This window comes from Trichosurus vulpecula, chromosome 8, assembly GCF_011100635.1.
Source record: "Trichosurus vulpecula isolate mTriVul1 chromosome 8, mTriVul1.pri, whole genome shotgun sequence".
In the NCBI taxonomy this organism is placed as follows: Eukaryota; Metazoa; Chordata; class Mammalia; order Diprotodontia; family Phalangeridae; genus Trichosurus; species Trichosurus vulpecula.
In genome coordinates, this window is record NC_050580.1 from 183,386,282 (window position 1) to 183,406,452 (window position 20,171).

Genomic DNA, 20,171 nt, shown 5'->3' on the forward strand with positions numbered 1-20,171 from the left:
CTTTTTAAGAAAAATTAGTGAGAGTCTAATCTAACAGAATCAGGAAGACCCTACAGTATGATTCATTAGATGCATTAAATACATGTATTAAGGAAACAAAACAATTTCTTAAGTACTTTTGAGGGACTTAAAAGACAAGTTCTTTAAAAAAGATTATATACACAATTTAATGGTAGTAATACTTGATTCAAAAAGGGATTGACAAATTTCCTTAAATGAAATTAAATGGTCAAGGAGTTGTGTTTTTTAACTGCACAGATGATTTTTTTCCTTACAATTAAAGCACCTAGAATCAAAAGAAAGGATTTTTCACAGGACTTGGTGATCGGTTAACAAAAACTTGCACATTTTAAAATTGTCAACAAATACCATTTGTAGAAATTCTCTTCATGTCAGAGTATTCTGTCATGAAAAACTCCTCAATCTGGTCTTGCCTTATGTCTCAGTTTCTTTCACCAACTTTCATTAGCTTCCTTCCTTCTCATAATTATAGTAAATTTTTTCAAATATGTGCCTTTAGATTTCCTTTCTGGTCCATCTACACTCTCAGATGATGATCTCATGCATATTTATTATTAGAGTTATGATTTTTTTGTATGTGTGTACACAACATTCAAAGTTCTCTCCCATCTCCAGACTCCTGTTTCCAAATCCATACTTGAAATTCCCATTTGGATCCCCCTAGGAATTCAAAATTAGCATGTCAAAACCAAACTCATCCTTTCCCCTTACAACTGTTGTTTCAAGACTTTCTGTTTATGGAAGTTAGAAGTTCTTGTCTTCTCATCAAGTCACTTAAGAGATTTTCCTGAAACTCACAACCTGGCTACACATTCTTTTCATTGCGAACTTCATCTGTTTGTTCCTTAGTGTGTAGATAACTGGATTCAGAAAGGGAGTCAGAATGGCATCAAAGATAGCAAGAAATTTGTCCAGATGTGATGTGTTAAATGGCCATGCATAGAAAAAGATAATTGGACCAAAAAACAAAATCACCACAATGATGTGAGATGAAAGAGTGGAAAGAGCCTTAGAAGAACCACTTGATGAATGTTTTTGAACAGTGAACAGGATGAACATGTAGGATATGATCAAAATAAGAAAGACACCTAAGGACATAAAGCCACTGTTGGCAGTGACCATCAACTGAAGACCATATGTGTCTGTGCAGGCAAGTTTGATGAATCGAGGGAGATCACAGTAAAAACTGTCCAATTCATTGGGACCACAGAAGGGCAGATTAATTACAAAAGCCATTTGAACCACTGAGTGGAAGAGGCCAATGACCCAAGCAGCAGCCAGAAGAGAAATACACATTCTTGGGCACATAATAATCAGATAATGGAGAGGCTTACATATGGCTACATATCTATCAAAGGCCATGGCGATAAGCAGCACCATCTCAACACCACCAATCAAGTGAATAAAGAACATCTGAGTAATACAGCCAGAGAAGGAAATGACTTTGTGTTTTCTGAAAAGGTCACATATCATCTTAGGGGAAGTGACAGAAGAAATCCCCAGGTCAATGAAAGAAAGGTTGGCCAGCAGGAAGTACATGGGAGAGTGTAGGTGAGGGTCAGAAGTCACTGTGAACACAATGAGGGAATTTCCCAGCATGCTTGCCAAGTAGAAAACAGAGGAAAACACAAAGAGTAGAAGCTGAATGTCCCGAGAATTGGTGAGTCCCAAGAACACAAACTCAGACACAGAAGTATGATTTACTCTTTCCATTGATTCCTTCAGTAGGGCATCCTCTTGAAATTGCCTGTAAGAAGAGAATAAAGAGAGAATTCAAATTCCTGGATATGATAATGATATCCCATAATCCAAGTCAATTTAATAAACACTAGTGAAGGGACTACTATGTGGAATGCTATGGAAATCCAATCTCATCTCACCATTTCATAGCCAAAATAACTTCTTAATCTGTGATCACACAGAACTACAAAGTTATTTGCATATTCAGTTAAAACCTTGTCCCCTAGAACTTTTCTAGCTTTTTTCCAGAGATGACTGGATGAAAGCAAAGGGATAACTGCTATACAGAAAAAAAAATTAGTAAAGTTAGGCAAGGCAATGCACCTGAAGAGAATATGAGAAGAAAGGAGAGGTGAAGTCATTCATTTCACTCTTTTTGGTTGGTGAGAATGTTCTTGGTTAATTAAATGCTCTTTATTTCCTTTCGTTCCATTCTGCCTGATCATAAACATTCTGTATTTCCCATTCTCCCTCACTCTGTGGTGGCAGAAAATGCCAGCCTGGACTGTTGTTGGAGTTGGAAACCTTAAGTGTTCACCCACTTTGCTGCTTCTGCCTGCCTGTGGGATTTTGGCCAAGTCACTTAAATTCTCTGAGCCTCATTTTTCTCATATGTAAATTAAGAATAATTCATCCTGCACTACCTACTATCATTCACAGGATTTTTGTGAGACTCAGCTGAGATAATGCATAGGTAATGCATAGTAATTAGAAAGGTTACATCAAACTATTCCTAGTTATACTATTTTTTCATCTTCTCATACAATTGCACTCACTGTTCATAAAAAAATGAAGGATACCTAGTTAGATCTAACAATTGGAGCTTGTTCTAGGTGGTAGAAGGGGGCTAAGGATATGAGGTAGAACAAAAAATATATCTATATTAGTGTGAATAATGTATCCCATGATGTAGTAGCATTATTCCAATTTACTATATATTTCCATTGAGCTGGAACAAATTAATATACTTTATATAATAATTACAAAAAGTAAGATTTGGATATAGATTTCTTTATTGTCACTAACCTGGACCTAGCTGTTGGATATTGACTTTATTAGATTTAGAGAGAGAGAATAAAGGGGTCAGACATCTTATCAGAAGGAGATTACACGGGTGTGTTTGCTGGCACTGGGGGCAGGAGGTTGTTGTTTTGCCCATACTTGCATCTGAGTCACAACCCTAAGTGGTAGACCCAGGGTGAAGAGGAGCACTTGCCCAAAAGAGCTCATAGTGGCAGTGGATCAGGGACCATAGTCACAGTTACAGGGCAAAAACAGAGTTCCTTTGTTGACTCAAAGATCAGAACACAGGCCAGGAGAATAGTGAACACATCTCTCCCTAGATCATACCACCTTAGAAGAGATGAAAGTTTACAGATCGCCCAGAACTAGCTCTGAAAACAGCTGCACAACCCCCTTGAAGCCTGGGACAGTGCCCATTTCACTCTGGAAGTAGAGCCCAACTTTAGCAAAGAGTTAAAAGTCAAGAAATAGGCTGTATGTAGCCCTAGCAAGTGCCAAAGAAGAAGAAATGATAAAGAAGACAGAGAGAAAAGAGCTCAGGTAAATATGGTGAGAATAAGGAAATAAAGAAAACTTCTGAAGCAAATTTTAAAGAGGCAAAACATAATAATTGTAAGGAGAAAAAAAGAAATAAGAAACTGATGGGGAAAAAAGGTGGCAAAAGAGTCAAAAGAGCAGTGAAGCTATAAACTTACACTGCTTGTGTCTTCAAGGCTTCCTAATCAATCCATAAACATTCATTAAGCCTTTACCATGAAATGATCTTTCCAAATCACATAACTAGGAGCCAACAACCAGGGATTAGTAGCTGCACTCAGTTCTAGTCTCTAATCTAATCCAGGCTATCATTAAGGGAGAAGAGAGATAGCAGATATCCCATCCAGATTCTGTGTACTTCTACCTGAGTTCAAGTCTTTTTCATTTTAATTGTCACTTCTGTAGTAGTCTCCTTACTGGTCTCCCTGATTCCTTTCTATGCCACTTTCTACCTAAATTATGCACTAATGATATGCAATCTTCCTAAGAAGAAGCTCTAATCACATCACCCCCCTGTTAAAAACCCTCTCATAGTCTCTACTCCAGCCCCAACTACCTAATGAATGAAATTCAAATGTCTTAAATGGGAGGAGAAGGAGAATTCAGGACCAAGAATGTAACATTCAAAGGTTCTGTCTTGAATCTTTGTACCCAAATCATTATCATAGTGACTTGGGCATCTTTGTGGGTTGGAGGGGGCAAGAGAAAAAAGACCTGTGATTTTATCCAGATTGGAAACAACTGGCAGTAATGCAGTTTGGCTAATATGTACCAGAGACAGAAGTTAGCAGTGTATGGGACATAGTAGGTGTTTCATATTGCTTGATTACTCTTGCTAATTTGATTTGAACAGAGAGCTTCATGAGTCCAAGTCCAGGTTTCTTTCCACTTGTGCACAATACTTCTTGCCTTACATATTACAGGCCCTCAATGAATACTTGTGGGATTGGATTGAAATGTGCTCAGACCTCACTTTTAGAAAGGGAATAAACAGCAGCCTGATCGGATGTATCAAGGGTATATATTAGGTTTTTTTTAATAGTGGATGTTTGTACATGGAGGAAAGGAAATCAATGAAAAAGAGAAGAATTAAAGAGAGCTAAGTGATAAATCACTTGAAACAACTGATGAAAGCAAAAGGAGGTAATCTCAAAGATACAAATAGAAGAATTAACCAGGGAAGATGCTATCCCCCTTACTCTTTCTCTGAAACCATGAAAGAAGTGAAGAGAATGTGAGAAAAGATGGTGAAATCCTAGGCTGGTGAAAAGGTGTGGTGAGAGGTGCAAGACTGAAGAGAAGTAAGCTCTTAGTATATGGTCTCAGTTTGTTCTTGTTTTTTATTAAAGTAGGAGACAAGATTATCTACAGAATGTTAAAGAAAATAAGATGGAAGCTTGGAGAATATGGAAAAGGCTTAGAATTGCTACTACAGGTAAATAAATAAGGTTTATAAGAGATGAAGATTAATTAATAGCAATAAGATTTCAGTTAACTTTGAATAGGATGTTTGCAATGAACCTGGCATTGGGGTTTTGTGACTTTCCCCAGAAATATTAGAGAACAGGATTTCATGAAAAAAACTCAGATAATAAGACATTGCCATTTTCATTGCAGACACAGGAAAAGATTTGGAAATCATTAGACTTGAATATTCAAAAGAGATTACCACAGAAATGCTTGCCCATGAAATCCAGACAGCATAAGGGAGCAAGTTAAGATGATAAAAAGAGAGATATTCTAAGGGGAAAGGGTAGATAGACATTTTGAACAAGAAAAAGAAAATTCCATAAGTTTTGAGGAGATGGTTAATTTTTTAAAAAATTTTATATTTTTGTCTTTACTCATTTCTCTGATATGTCTACCAGGAGATGAAATCAAGCCCTGTTTCCAGGTATGTATGCCCATATCTCCATAACCCGGAACCCTCCACAATAATACTCCATTTGTGTGTTTGGCTTTTTCTTCTCCCTGTTGACTCTTTTCCTAGAATAAGGCAGTTCCAGACCTGTCCCCACCCCTACCCATCATTGTCCCCTGTAATAAGTAATGCTGTTCCCCCCATCATCTATTCACCCTGAAACATGGAGGGCTGGCCAATCTGAGCTTCTGCTGGAAGAATTTATCTGCTGGAGAATTTATTCCCAACTCTCTCACTTACCTCTTCTATCATAGCACTTGATACTGTAGCTGAGCTGAAGGGATCCTAAAACTTAGCCTTCTAAACATTTGTAGTGACTACAAGAACTAAGAGTATTCTAAAATGCTGCTATATGCAGAAAGACAGCTCATTAGCAGCCAAGTGATGCTGTAGAGAATGGTTTTGCCAGCCTGAGATCGTTTGACAAAAGGACTTGTCTCCTAGGATTCTATTGGTTTTCCCATGATAACTGAGAGGAAATGTTGTTTTTTTTTTTAAAAAAAAGGATGACTAAGAAGAGATGTGGGTGTTCCTTGTGAAAAAAAAGATTGTTTCACCCTTTTCCAGTTGAATTTAATGAAGTTTGAACAAATACATAGCTGGGAAACGTGAGAAACAAACACATTTTCACACTTTTAAATGTGATCATTTTCTCTCATACCAAATTTTATCTGGCTTTTCAGCAAATCTGAAGGAATAACTTCACAGAACAAATGCCCTTAAAAAGGATTTGTTCAGTAAAACTTGGACTCAGTCAAAAGGCCACACTCAAGGACCTAGAAGGCCACATGTGGCCTCAAGACCACAGGTTCCCCCTCTTGCCCCCCCCATATCCAGTTTATGTTTTTGTAGATATTCATCCATATCTCTAAGGTTGTCAAATTTATGGGCATACAGTTGTGCAAAATAATTCCTAATTATTGTTTTGATTTCCTCTTCATTAGAGGTGAGCTCACCCTTTTCATTTTTGATACTGGTAATTTGATTTTGTTCTTTCTTTTTTTTAATCAAATTGGCCAAAGGTCTATCAATTTTATTGGTTTTTTCATAAAACCAGCTCTTTGTTTTATTTATTAATTCAATAGTTTTCTTGGTTTCAATTTTATTAATCTCTCCTTTGATTTTTAGTATTTCTAATTTGGTATTTAATTGGGGGTTTTCAATTTGCTCTTTTTCTAGCTTTTTCAGCTGTATGCCCAGATTATTGATCTCCTTTTTCCCTATTTTATTCATGTAGGCATTTAGGGATATAAAACTTCCCCTAAGAACTGCTTTTGCTGCATATCATAAGTTTTGGTGTGTTGTTTCATTATTGTCATTCTCTTGAATGAAGTTATTAATTGTTTCTCTGATTTGTTCTTTGGCCCACTCATTCTTTAGAATTAAATTATTTAGTTTCCAATTAGTTTTTAGCTTATTTTTCCATGGTACTTTATTAAAAATAATTCTTATTGCATCATGATATGAAAAGGATGCATTGAGTACTTCTGCTTTTCTGCACTGGATTGTGAGGTTTTTATGCCCTAGTACATGGTCAATTTTTGAGTATGTGCCATGTACTTTTGAGAAGAAAGTATATTCCTTTTTATCCCCATTCAGTTTTCTGCAGAGGTCTATCATATGTGCCTTTTCTAAAATTCTGTTTACCTCCTTAACTTTTTTCTTATTTATTTTGAGGTTAGATTTATCAAGTTCAGAAAGGGAGAGGCTGAGGTCTCCCAATATTATAGTTTTGCTGTCTATTTCTTCCTGTAACTCCCTTAACCTCTCCTCTAAGAATCTGCATGCCTTACCACTTAGTGCATATATGTTAAGCAATGATATTGCTTCACTGTTTATGGTGCCCTTAGCGGGATATAATGTCCTTCCTTATCTCTTTTAATTAAATCTATCTTTACTTTTGCTTTGTCTGAGATTAGGATTGCTACACCTACTTTTTTTACTTTAGCTGAGGCACAATATATTTTACTCCAGCCTTTTACCTTTACCCTATGTGTATCCCCCTGTTTCAAATGCGTTTCTTGTAAACAGCATATTGTAGGATTATGGTTTTTAATCCATTCTGCTATCTGCTTCTGTTTTGTGAGAATGTTCATTCCCTGCACGTTCAGGGTTATGATTTCTATCTGTGTCTTTTTCTCCATCCTAATTCCCCCTGTCTATGCTTTTATTTCTCCCTTTCCCCTTCTCCTCCTCAACAAAGTTTTGCTTTTGACCACTGCCTTTCTCAGTTAACCCTCCCTCTTTATTCCCCTCCCTTATCTTACCGTTTCCCACTTCCTACTTCTCCTCTCCCTTCTGACCACCCCCCTCCCTTTTTCCCCCCTTCTCCTCCTACTTCCCATAGGACAAGTTAGATTTCTAAACTTATCAGGGTATGTTATTCCCTTCCTGAACTAGATCAGATGACAGTAAAGCTCAAATACTGCTCTTCTCCCTCCCTTCTTTCCCTCTACTATAATATGTTTTTGTGCCACTTCATTTGGTGTAATTTACCCTTTTCTACTACCTCATTACCGCTTCTCTCATAGCCCTCCCTTTATATCTCTTACTTATATTTTATATCTTTACATCAGTTAATTTATACAGGCATTCACAACCTATGTATATCCCTTTCAATTGTCATAATAGCTGTACCATTCTCAAGACTGACTTATATATATGTGTATATATATATATAACATACAAAAGATGACATAATCCCACATAAAGATGTAAACATCCTGCCCTTATTGGTTAATAAGGTTTGTGGGGTTTTTCCACCTGGTTACCTTTTTATGTCTTTCTTGAGTTTTATATTTGGAGATCAAATTTTCCATTGAGTTCTGGCCTTTTCATCAGGAAGGTCTGGAATTCCCTTATTTCATTGAATGTCCATCGCCTTGCCTGGAAAATTATGCTTAGTTTTGCTGGGTAGTTGATCCTTGGTTGTAGTCCCAGCTCCTTTGCCCTTCGGAATATCATATTCCAATTTCTCCTGTCTTTTAATGTGGAAGCTGATAGATCCTGCGTGATCCTGATGGTAGTTCCATGATATTGCTTCTTTTTGGCTGTTTGCAGTATTTTCTCCTTGAGTTTATAGCTCTGAAATTTGGCTATAATATTTCTTGGTGTTTTCAGTTTGGGATCTCTTTCAGGGGGTGATCAGTAAATTCTTTCAATGACTATTTTGCCCTCTGGTTCTAGGACCTCTGGGCAGTTGTCTTTGATAATTTCTTTGAAGACAATGTCAAGGTTCTTTTTTTCATTGTGGATTTCTGGTAGACCAATAACTCTTAAATTGTCTCTCCTGGATCTATTTTCCAGGTCAGTTGTTTTGCCAATCAGATATTTCACATTTTTTTTCTATTTTTTCATTCTTTACATTTTGTTTTACTACTTCTTGGTGCCTCATAGATTCATTAGCTTCCACTTGCTCAAGTCTAATTTTTAATGAGTTAGTGTTTTCACTTTGCTTTTGAGTCTCCTTTTCCAATTGGTTGATTTTGCCTCTCAGGGTGTCATTTTGTCTCTCTAGAGACAATTTCACCAATCTTATTCTTTAGGGACTTGATTTCATCAGTGGATTTTTTTTCCATTTTTTCCATATTTTCTTTTAGCTCCCTAATTTGGTTTTTAAAATCCTCCTTTAGCTCTTCCAGCAGTGCTTTTTGGGCTGAAGACCAGTTCATATTACCTTTTGAGGTATCTGATGTATCTACAGTATCATTACTTATCTCTTCCATATTGGTATTTTGATCCTGCCTGTCTTCATAAAAAGAATCTATTGTCCTCGGTTTTTTTGTGTTCGTCTTCACGCTGTTTTGCCTTTTGCTGGCTTTACAATGAATTTCTACCTTTGGGCCTCAGGGCTTTCTGTCCCAGCTTTCTTATTCTGGGGGTTATGAGTCTAGAATTATAGCTTTCAGTTTCCTGAGGTGTGGGGGAGGGGTCTGGCTCCCTGGCGTCTCACTCCCTATGAGTGCTCTCCAGCACTTGCTTTTCAGCAATGGTCTCAGCTGTTTGTTGTTTGAGCTGATGTCTGGCACTTCCCCTGGGGGAGCAAGGTTATGTGTGGGCTCCTGGCATTGACCCCTGTCGACTCTGCCCCTCTGGGACTGATGAACTTCTACTATTTGACCACTGAATTCCCACTACTTTCTGCTCAGTTCCAGCACTCTTTTTCTTTTTTTTTCCCCGGGGAATTCTCTGGGTAGGGAGGGGAGGGATTAGAGCCCTTTGCCTGGCCATTAAGCTTCCCAGAAGTTAAAGAAGCCACGTTTCATACGTTTGGGCTGCAAGCCTCAGGAGTTGGTGTTTCACGGCCAGTGGCATTGTGCTGCCTCTCGTCGCTTCCACAGACTGCCGTGCTGTGTTGGGAGGCCTGGGGATCTCTGCCGGTTTCAGGTGCCCAGCTTCCTCCCAGCCCATCCTCCACGTGGATTTCCCGGCCAGCCGCTTCTGCCTTGGTCTGGAGCAGCTCCGCACCGAGCCCTCTCCGAGCCTACAGATTCATGCCTCCGGCCTTTCAGACTCTCCCGGCTTGGAAATTTACCCCACGCAGACTCCTCGCGGTTTCTGACTCTCTCAAATCTGCTCAAATTCACTTTTTTATAGGAATCTGACAGACCTTGTGAGAGAGCTCCAGTAAGATGCTGCCTTCATGCGGCCATCTTGGCTCCACCCCCCTAATTTGCCTTTTTATAAGCAATAGTGGTTTAAAACATTTTTTCATACAACTGTCAAAAGATGTTGATTCTTCTTCTGAAAACTGCCTGTTCATATTCTTTAACCATTTATCAATTGGGGAATGGAATTTATTTTTATATATTTGACTTAGTTTCCTATTTATTTGAGAAATGAGGCCTTTTGTTAGAGACACTTGCTATAGAATTTTTTTATATTACTTCATTGTTGATGGCACCTTTTAGAAAAATAGTTTCCTTGATTGTCTCTTTTAATTAGATCTAGTTTTGTTTTGCCTTTGTCTGAGGTGATGATTTCTACCCCTGCTTTTTTTTTTACTTTAGTTGAAGACTAAGAGAATCTGCTCCAGCCCTCTATTTTAACTCTGTGTTGTGTATTTCTGTTTCAAATGTGTCTCCTATAAACAACATATTGTTCCATTCTAGTTGTTAATCCATTCTGCTATGTGCTTCCATTTTATGGGTGTACTCATCCCATTTACATTTATAGTTATGATTACTGTGTATTTTTCTCCATATTATTTTATTCTGTTTTCCTTCTGTCTCTCTCTCTGTCTCTCTCTCTCTGTTTCTCTCTCTCTGTCTCTCTCTCTCTTTCTCTTTTTGTCATTATCTCTCTCTCTTTTTGTCCTGTCCCTTCTTTGCTTCTGACTTCTGACTGCAAAGCCTTCTGTTTTGGAGGAGAGTGAGGTTCAAGGATTGCCCAACACATCTCCACCCCTCTATTTCTCCCCAACTATAAAAGCTATTCATTATGTGCCTTCCTTTCTGTGAGAAAATTTTCCCTGTTCTACCTCTCTATTCTCCCTTCTCCTAGTTTATTCCTCTTTCTCAAACCCTCACTTTTTATATCATCCCAAGACCAGACATTTGACCCTCTTAATGTCCCTGAGAGCTCCAGAAATTGCTGTTGCCACCCCTGCTGCTACCTCCTATGAGGCCCATCCCTGGTGCTCCAGCTTTGCTCCAAGTCAGCTCCCACAAAAGTGTCACAGACCTCTCTTTCTGACATCCTAAAAACTATCCTGGACTGGGAAAAAAATCTCATTCTGACCTTTTGTTGGCTCTGTTGCTCCAAAATTTCCTTTGAGGCATCATGTTAAAGTTGTTTAAAGAAGAATGTTGAGATAGTTCAGCTGGATGGCTACCTATACTCTGCCACCTTGGCTCCACCTCTACTAAGTATACCTACTCATATATTTTTTTAAAAAGTTTATTATGCCTTACAAAATTACATACCATGACAAAACTGTAATGACAAAATAAAAGAAATCAGGAGTTATTGGCTCAGGAAAAAAAAAAAAACAAAACTCAAGTCCAAATCTCTACCCAAATGCATTTGAAACAAAAGGAAAGGGAATAATGATTTATATAATACCTACTGTGTGTCAGACACTGTGCTAATGCTTTTTATAAGTAGTCTAGCCCACGATGTGACACATCTTTACAAGATCAATGGAACTGGTTTCTGAATGGACACCATAATAAAAAAAAAACAGGATTTCAGATACCAGCACAGGATTTGGGTCAAGTTCTATTCTAATAGTTGTTTCCTCCTAGACATTCTTGAACAGACAGGACATCAAGGCATTCTCCCCATTCAACAACCTCATGATGGAGAAAGTTGACTAGAATGTGGTGATTCTACTGACTTCATTGAGTAGAAATGATAACCTTTTCCCTCAACTAATTGTTGGTATTTGAAGAGGGAATAATGCACAAATTGCCCCATTTTTCTTTTCCATAGAGTATGCTTAGCTGCCTTTGATTAACAAAAGCAAGTGCTTCTTTTCTAAAATGATTTCTGGGATATTCAAACTTTATTGCTGTGCTGATCTTATTGCCACCCATAATAAAATGAGGGAACAAACAAAATATAAATTTAAATAGATCAGATTAAAGGCCTTGATAATATTACACTTTTCCTGGAAACATCCCCACCTGAATATAACTGTAATGAGTACATATTAGGTGATAAAAATGTAATCTGATGAGTTTTAACAAAATCAATATGGATTTTTCATTCCTATTCATACTTCTTTCTTATTTCCTCCAGTCTGCCTGCTTTCCTTCTACAATTATTTACTAGAGATATACTGTATGTGACACATTGTGATAGACACTGAGTCCAATATAAAATTGAATCATATAAGATCCTTGGAGTAAAGGCACTTAAAATTGAGTAGACCATATATTAGAGATGAAAAGACTCTAAAAACCTCTCCAAAATGGGAATTATGTGCAAGAGATAAAGCAATTTCAGATATCTCCATGGTCTAGGAAACGCAGTGCCAAATGAGGTAATATTCAATGAATGAGCAACAGACAAAGCTCATCCACAGCATCTAATGTGTTCACTCAGCACCCCCTCCATCACCCATCATGTTCCTGCAGTAGGGCTAAATAACTCAACCTGTAAGCTTACAACATAAGTGAACTCTACCTTCCCTCCTCCCAGCAATGAAAAACCAAAAAGCAGAAACTTGCTCAGGCTGGTACAGCAGTGCACCAACTGAATGTACTACAAAAGAATTCAAGCAGAGAACTGAGGATCAGAGAGGACTGGGGCAGAGCACATGTGTGTATGTGTGGCATTACAGTAAGCTTGACAGAAAGAGACTAGAATCTAGCTGACACAGGTTCTGATATCCAGCCATCCTCAAAGTCACTTAAATCAGAGGCTAAAGTCACTGAAACATGAATTTCCCATGATGTTGAGAGAATTTTGAAATAAAGACCGTAGTGAAATCACCATCAAAAGGGTAAGGAATCACGGGCACCTAGGCAGCGCAGTGAGTAGAGCCCTGGCCCTGGAGTCAGGAGGACCTGAGTTCAAATTTGACCTCAGATACTTGACACACTTACTATCTGTGTGATCTTGGGCAAGTCACTAAACCCCAATTGCCTTGCCTTGTGCTTGCAAATACAGGGGGAGGAAGGAATCAGAAAATGAGTAATATGGAAGTAGAAGAGGGAAAAAAATACTGAAATTACTAAATATTTCTGAAAGAAGAAAACTCAGTTAAAGATGTTGATTATAAACAGATAAACCAAAAGACAAAATGTGAATAACAGAAGAGAATATGGTCTCTGAATTAGAAAAAAAATCAAGGTTTAAAAGACAAAAAAAGAATACAGTATGTCTAACAGGGGTAAAAGCACAATAATATCAGGTAAACATACATTCAGAACCCATTGAGAAGTCAGAAAAACATCATTAAGAGATATTTTAATTAAGCATTGAAGGATGGACACAACAAAATACTTAGACTGGGAGAATAGATGAGAAGACCAGGGGCTAAGACCAGCATGAGTAATGCTATAGAGGTAGAAGAATATGTTACCCATCTGGGACATGACAAGTAGATTTTGTTGAAATTAAGAGCATTTAAAAATTAATAGTATCAAATAAAGTTAAGAAACTAGGCACTAGCCATAATCTGAAGGTTAGCGAATACAAAGCTAAGGACTGTGGACTCTTTGTTATCTGGTTTATAAAAACCCATAATGTATAGATTGGGACCATAGAATTTCCATGAGAAAAATAAGTTATTTTCCTGAGGTGCTTATAGCTAAGCTCAGCAAAAACCAAGCTTAATTACAAGTACAGATTCTTACAACAACATGACACTGAACTATGTACATGACAATAGATTTCATTGTATTCATTAAACTCAGACTTTTTATTCGCTTCTGTATATATTCCACATTACAAAGTAGAAGATGGGAGTAGGAGGTGTTACTCTATTCCAGGTGATGAGCAAAATAACTGCACCTCTATAATCCTAAACATCTTCTTAGGGTGTCCTAGGTCATGATGTCTGTGTGCCTTCCATCCAGTATACAGGTCTGGAAGGATTCAGCAAAATCCCGAAGCATCTCTTGATTGTGCTTCATAAAATCCATCATAATGTCTCCCTAGAACTCATAATTTTCTTGCTCAATCTTTTCATTGCCACTTTCATATCTTTGTTCCTAAATGTGTAGATGGCAGGATTCAATAGTGGGGTAACAACAAAGTCAAAAATGGCCAAAAATTTATCCAATGACAAGGTAGGGAATTCCCACACATACATAAAGAAACATGGAGTGAAGAACAAAAACACCACAGTGATGTGAGCTGATAGTGTGGAGAAAGCCTTGGACAAACCAGCAGAAGAGTGATGCTTCACAGTGACAAGGATGAAGATGTAGGAAATGATTAAGAGGAAGAAGGTGCCTATGGAAAGAAGCCCACTATTAGCAGTGACCACCTGCTCTACCCAGTTGCTGTCTGTGCAGGCAAGTTCTGCCACCCGAGGAAAGTCACAGTAAAAGCTATCAATCTTATTAGGGCCACAGAAGGGCAAGTTTACAATGTAAACAAACTGAGACACAGCATGGATCACCCCAATCACCCAGGCAGCCACTACAAAACAAATGCATGTTTTGTGGCTCATTATGGTCAAGTAATGGAGAGGTTTGCAGATGGCTGTGTATCTGTCATAAGCCATGGCTATGAGTAGGACCATCTCAGTTCCTCCCATGACATGAGCAAAGAACATCTGTATCATACACCCTGGGAAAGAAATTACCTTATGTTCACTGAAAATATCAGTGATCATCCTTGGGGCTGTGGTGGAAGATAGACCCAGGTCAATGAGGGAGAGATTGGCCAGCAACAAGTACATGGGGGAGTGTAGATGAGGGTCACAAACCACAGTAAACACAATGAACAGGTTTCCCAACACAATTCCCACATAGAATGAAAAGAAAAATAAGAAAAGAAGAATCTTCATCTCCCAAGAAGCAGACAGTCCCAGCAGCACAAACTCAGTTACCACTGAATAATTTGCTCCATCCATTGATACAGTTGGCATCACAGACACTAAATAACCTGAGGGTATAGAACAAGATAGATATTAATAGTGTGAGAAATACAGGCTGATTCCTATTTTGTCTCAGCAATGAATTCAAGAGTCCCTAGATTGTAAGCACTGGAATTGAAATATAGAGGGAGTCACAAGAGAAAAAAAAAGTTCTTGTCAAAACTGAAGAAAAAGGTAAATTACAATTATTGGAGGGGCTGAAGGTAAATACACTCTTGGTGGAGCTGTGTATTGATCAAATGATTTGGGATTTGGAATTTTGTCACAAAATTTATTAAGTATTCATACCTGTAAGTATTCATATGTGTAAATATCACTATGAAGCCTATACACCAAAGACATCAATGAAAGATTTAAAAGGTAGCATAGGTATAAATTACTTATATCTGCTCTTTTTGTGGTAACAACTGAATAGTAAATGGGTCCCCATCTGCTAGGGAAAATCCAGTAATTGGAGAAGAAATAAAATGTGTGTGTGTGTGTATACACACATTATATATATACACACATTATATATGTATTATATATACACTGTATATATTATGTATATGTATATATACTATATATATAATATATATATTAAAAAGAGAAGACTAGGGTTCTTGTATTGGCATTGTGGTAAGAGTAAGGGTTGAACAAATTGGGAATGTTAAGCCTGAAGAGAAATAAGGGTCAGGGTGCCTGTCTTTAAGGATACGGAGGAAAGACTATGATATAGAAAATGGATTAGACTAATAGTAATGGCCCTGCATGGTAGAACTGAGAGGTATTGCTCTCATCTATTTAGATGGATGTCACAGAGAGGAGCATTTAGAATCAAATAAGAACAAGTTATTAGAAATTAAAGCTTCCTCCAAATTAGAATGAATTGTCTCAGAAAGTCATTATCTTCTAATCTGAGGTCATCCACTGAAGGCTGAATGACCCCTTTTGGGGAGCATTATAGAGGGGACTTTTGATCTAGTATAGGTTGGTCTAAATAGCTTCCGAGATCCCTTAAAACTCTGAGATTCTGTGATTCTGTAACTAAATAGCATATCTTTGGGCAAAGCTGTTTCTCTGACTCTTACCTTCTTGTTGGTTAAATATAGGGATTCAATTAAATAATCCTTAACATTCTTCAGAATTTGAAGATCTACCAAACTTTCCCATATTCTACAGTATAACTAATTAAATGTTGTACATTCAGGGCATAGCAAGTAGTTCAATTGTGTTAAAATTGAGTAGATAAAAAGACAGATGCAAAAGAGACCTTAGAGATCACGTAGTCTAAGTCCCTTGTTTGACAGATAAGAAAGATGCAGCCCAGAGAGGTTAACGGTCTTGACCAAAATCACACAGATAGTTAGCAAAGAAATAAAATTTTAATCTAGGCCATCAGATTCCTCTCATTCCTCTGTGCCACAATCCTCCACGTAAGAAGATTGTTTCTCACTAAAATAAACCTCTCTTAAAAGGAAGAGAAAATAAGATAACTCAAAAAGGGTCCTTTTCCTGCTGAGAACACATTGTCTCTCTCTACCACTCTCCAAAGGGGTCAGTGATTTAGAAAAATCAAAAATAAAAATAAAAAATAACTGCAATATTCCCTCAAAAAATTGAAATAGGGGCAGCCAGGTTGCCCAGTGGATAAAGCAGCATGCCTGGAGTCAGGAGGAACTAAGTTCAAATCCAGCCTTAGACACTTATTAGCTGTGTGACCTTGGAAAAGTCACTTAATCCCAATTGCCTCCAAAAAAATAAATATTGTGATCCTTAGTTCTTTAAAATAATAATAATAATTAAACTCAATATCTGCAGTTAGAAATCTCTTGATTTCCAAGCCATTCCTGACTTACTGCACAGTATTACAACTCTATCAAAGACATTAATGTCCAATTATGTTACTCTTTCTTCCTGGGGTCAAGGGAGTAATCAACCTTGGTGAGATTGGTATTAATGACATATTTCCTGTCTCTATGACAACAAACAAACCAATCTAACATGGTTAATATTAAAATAGCACTTTGCCATTCACAAAGTATTTTCCGCATAATCCATTAAGGTAAATAATAGTATTATCACTATTTTCCTGAAGTGAATATAAAATCCTCATTGGTAAGTGGTTCACCTAAGCTCACAGAGTCAGAACTGCAGTAGGCTATTCTACAAATTGAAGAAGATTTCAAATATCTTCTCCTCCTAAAAAACTTCTTGATTTCTCCTGTATTCTCCTTTCATTCATTCTTTATCTCCCCTTCTCTTACTCTGTTTCCCAAATCAAAAACTGTCAGAAATCAAAAACAGATTTATCTAATCAAATCTTGGTAAAAAGGCTATAATTGAAGTTAGAAATCCCACTTCCTAAAACCTCTTTCACATAGTCTTCTCTGTAGTGATAATGGAGTTCAAGAAAATAAAACACCAAGATGTGTGATATTTGCATAATTACTGCATCACATAGTCAGCTGATCTTACACTAACAAATAATATCTATAAAGCTCCAACAATGCTAAATGATACCAGAATTATGTATTACGTGTCTCTATGTGTACTGGTATGTATGTGCTTGGTGTTGAGGGGAGGGGGGAAGGAGATGGAGAGTGAGGAAAGCATGAAGAGCAGGGTGAGTTTCACTAAATACTTCTAGATAGAAATGTACCAATATTATGCTCACCTATGAGCTCTGGGGCTCAAGAAATGTTTCCACCTCCAATATATATGAGAATTTATTTGTGATCACTGACAGCAATTTAACCTTCAAGCCATCACAGGCTTCTTATTAATTTTTGACAATGAAGAGAGATATGAAAAGAAAAACAATCCTTTAATAGAATAAATCACTACCTGATGAAGTGAAGAAGTATTGGTGTGTACATGGGTATATATATATGCATACATATTAGTTATAATCCTTTTGTGTGTTTCAAAAAGTTGTTAGGTGGATTGCGTGTTGGATAAAGGGTTTGGAAAATAATACTGGTGTAAAGCAACCCACCAGCCTATAGGAAAGAGTTTATTCCATCTACTCCCACTGTTTCTTCAGTATTTCTAGAAACAGATTTATCTAATCAAATCTTGGTGAAAAGACTATAATTGAAGTTAGAAATCTCACTTGCTAATGCCTCTTTGACATAGTCTTCTCTCTAGTGATAATGGAGTTCAAGAAAATGATAACAGATAAATAAGGAAGAACAGGTCAAGTTGAAGTGAAAGGTCCCACCTCCTAATCCTTCTTCCTCAATCTTTTCTCTGGTGATAATGAGGTTTAAGAAAATAAAACCATAAAAGTGGGTAAGTGGGGGATAGCTCTAGCTATGAATGATTTGGGACTACTGTTGTCATAACGAATAAAAAAAAAACCTGAAAACATGCATGATATAAACCAGAATATCAAGATTCCTTGAACTCACTTGAAAGGAAAAGGGAGTATATTTGGTTTCTTTGCTTACTCGTAAAATACCATCACAATTATGGCCCAGCCAAGAATTCTCCAGGTGCTGAGATCCTCAGAACAATTGTTTCTCTTTCCCTCTTTGAGATAATCCTCAAATACAACCATTCTAAATGAAGAACAAAAGGTGGAAATCAAAAACACGAGATATGGCAGATTTAAAAGAATCATTTAATCCAACTGTCTCATTTAATTGAGTAAACTCACCACGTAAGTGAGACTGAGTTATTTGACCAAAATCACATAATAAGTTAGTTATCTAGCCAAAGCTAGAACCCAGGTCTCTTGGTTCCCAAGCCATTCCTGATTTACTGTACAGTATTACCACTCTATCAAAGAAATTAATATCCAACTATGTTATCCTTTCACCTGGGTTCAAAGGAGTAATCAAACCAAGTTAACAATAATTATGGTTAATATTAAAATAGTGCTCCGCCATTCACAAAGTACTTTCCTCACAATCCATTAAGGTAAATAATAGTATTATCACTATTTTACTGATGTGAAAATTGAATCACCATTGGAAAATGGTTCCCCTAAGCTCACAGAGTCAGAACTACAGTAGGCTATCCCACAAACTGAAGAAGATTCCAAATATCTTCTCCTCCTAAAAAACTGCTTCATTTCTCCTGTCCTCTCCTTTCATTTATTCTTTGTCTCCCCTTCTCTTACCATTTCTCCAAAACCTTTCTCAAGGAGGTTTGTGTTTCACAATTGGCAAGCATTCCCTCTTGACTACCTCATTGTCATTGAAAGATAAAAAATCTTGATAACTCTCTTTGTGGTTCTGAAGACATGCCATTATCTGAACATTGGCCTCCACCATCAAACATAGGGAAAAACAATTTAAAATGAAAAAAGTAAAAGACATTGTACCCAAGATTTGGTTAGAGATTCTTTTTTGCTCTCCCTTTACAAAAAAAAATCAGTTCTTATTACATAACTTGTTTACAATTAAAGTAGGTAGAAATGGCCAAGAGGCAGACTTTGTGGCTTGGCCTCCAGAAGAAAAAATTACACAGATATAGATATACACATATACATATATATGTATGTGTATATATACTTGACATGTAAATATTCAAATTAAGGGAGGTTGACCACCAATAAGTTCTATGTTAACCATAGTCAAATCACATCTAAGTTAAGTGTTCAGTTCCCAAAGGTACATTTTATAAGGAACACTGAAAAGCCATAAGATCTCCAGTAGAGAGAAGTCAGGATAGTGAGGTAGTTAGAAAGCATACCTAATGAAGATGGGTTGAAGAAACTTGATGTTTACCTTGGGAAGGAGAAAGCATAACAGTCCTCAATTATATAAAGGGTTATATTGAGAGAAAAGAATTAGGATTGATTCTACTTGGCTATAGAAAGATGAATTGGAATTAATGGATAGATGTTGGATAGGAAGGTTACAATTCTATAGGAGGAAAATATTCCTAATTATTAGAATAGATTTACATAAGCTACTTCTGGTGGAAGATGGGGAGTTGCCCCCATCACTATAGGTCGTTAATAAAGACTGAATGACCATTTCTTGGAGATAGTGTAGACCAGGGAAATAAAACATTGTTGGAAGGGGAATGGGGGAGGTGGGAAACAGAGTGAGAAAATTTGTTAGCTGAATGCAAAAAGAAAGATAAGGGGGAAGAATAACTGTGTGAAAGGGATATAATGGAATTTAAATCCCTCTCTTACCTACCAGTTCTTTTACATAAAAGAAGGAAGACTCACTGGGGTTGAAAAAAGATCAAGGACATTAACTGCCCTCCTCTATTCCACACAGCCCCCCTTTTTAATATTTCCTACAGAAAAAAAACAACTATAAGTCTGTTCTCTACTAAAAATGAAAACACTTACCTGTTCCAAAATCTAGTGACCTATCATTGCTTGTGAAACCTCTAATACCCAGCCCATAATGGTGTTCCACTGGTAATTATGTC

At 37.2% G+C, this 20,171-nt stretch overlaps 2 protein-coding genes across 2 annotated transcripts; both read right to left on the minus strand.

The window, feature by feature from the left end:
• Positions 1-795: 795 nt before the first annotated feature.
• On the minus strand, positions 796-1,743 carry LOC118828814 (olfactory receptor 4F15-like). Its single transcript, XM_036735683.1, has one exon. The coding sequence runs from the start codon at positions 1,732-1,734 to the stop codon at positions 796-798; it is 939 nt and encodes a 312-aa protein (XP_036591578.1). The 5' UTR covers positions 1,735-1,743.
• Positions 1,744-13,379: 11,636 nt separating this feature from the next.
• Positions 13,380-14,789, minus strand: LOC118829956 (olfactory receptor 4F15-like). Its single transcript, XM_036736797.1, has one exon. It carries the CDS (start codon positions 14,784-14,786, stop codon positions 13,833-13,835), a length of 954 nt encoding a protein of 317 aa, XP_036592692.1. The 5' UTR covers positions 14,787-14,789; the 3' UTR covers positions 13,380-13,832.
• Positions 14,790-20,171: the final 5,382 nt, after the last annotated feature.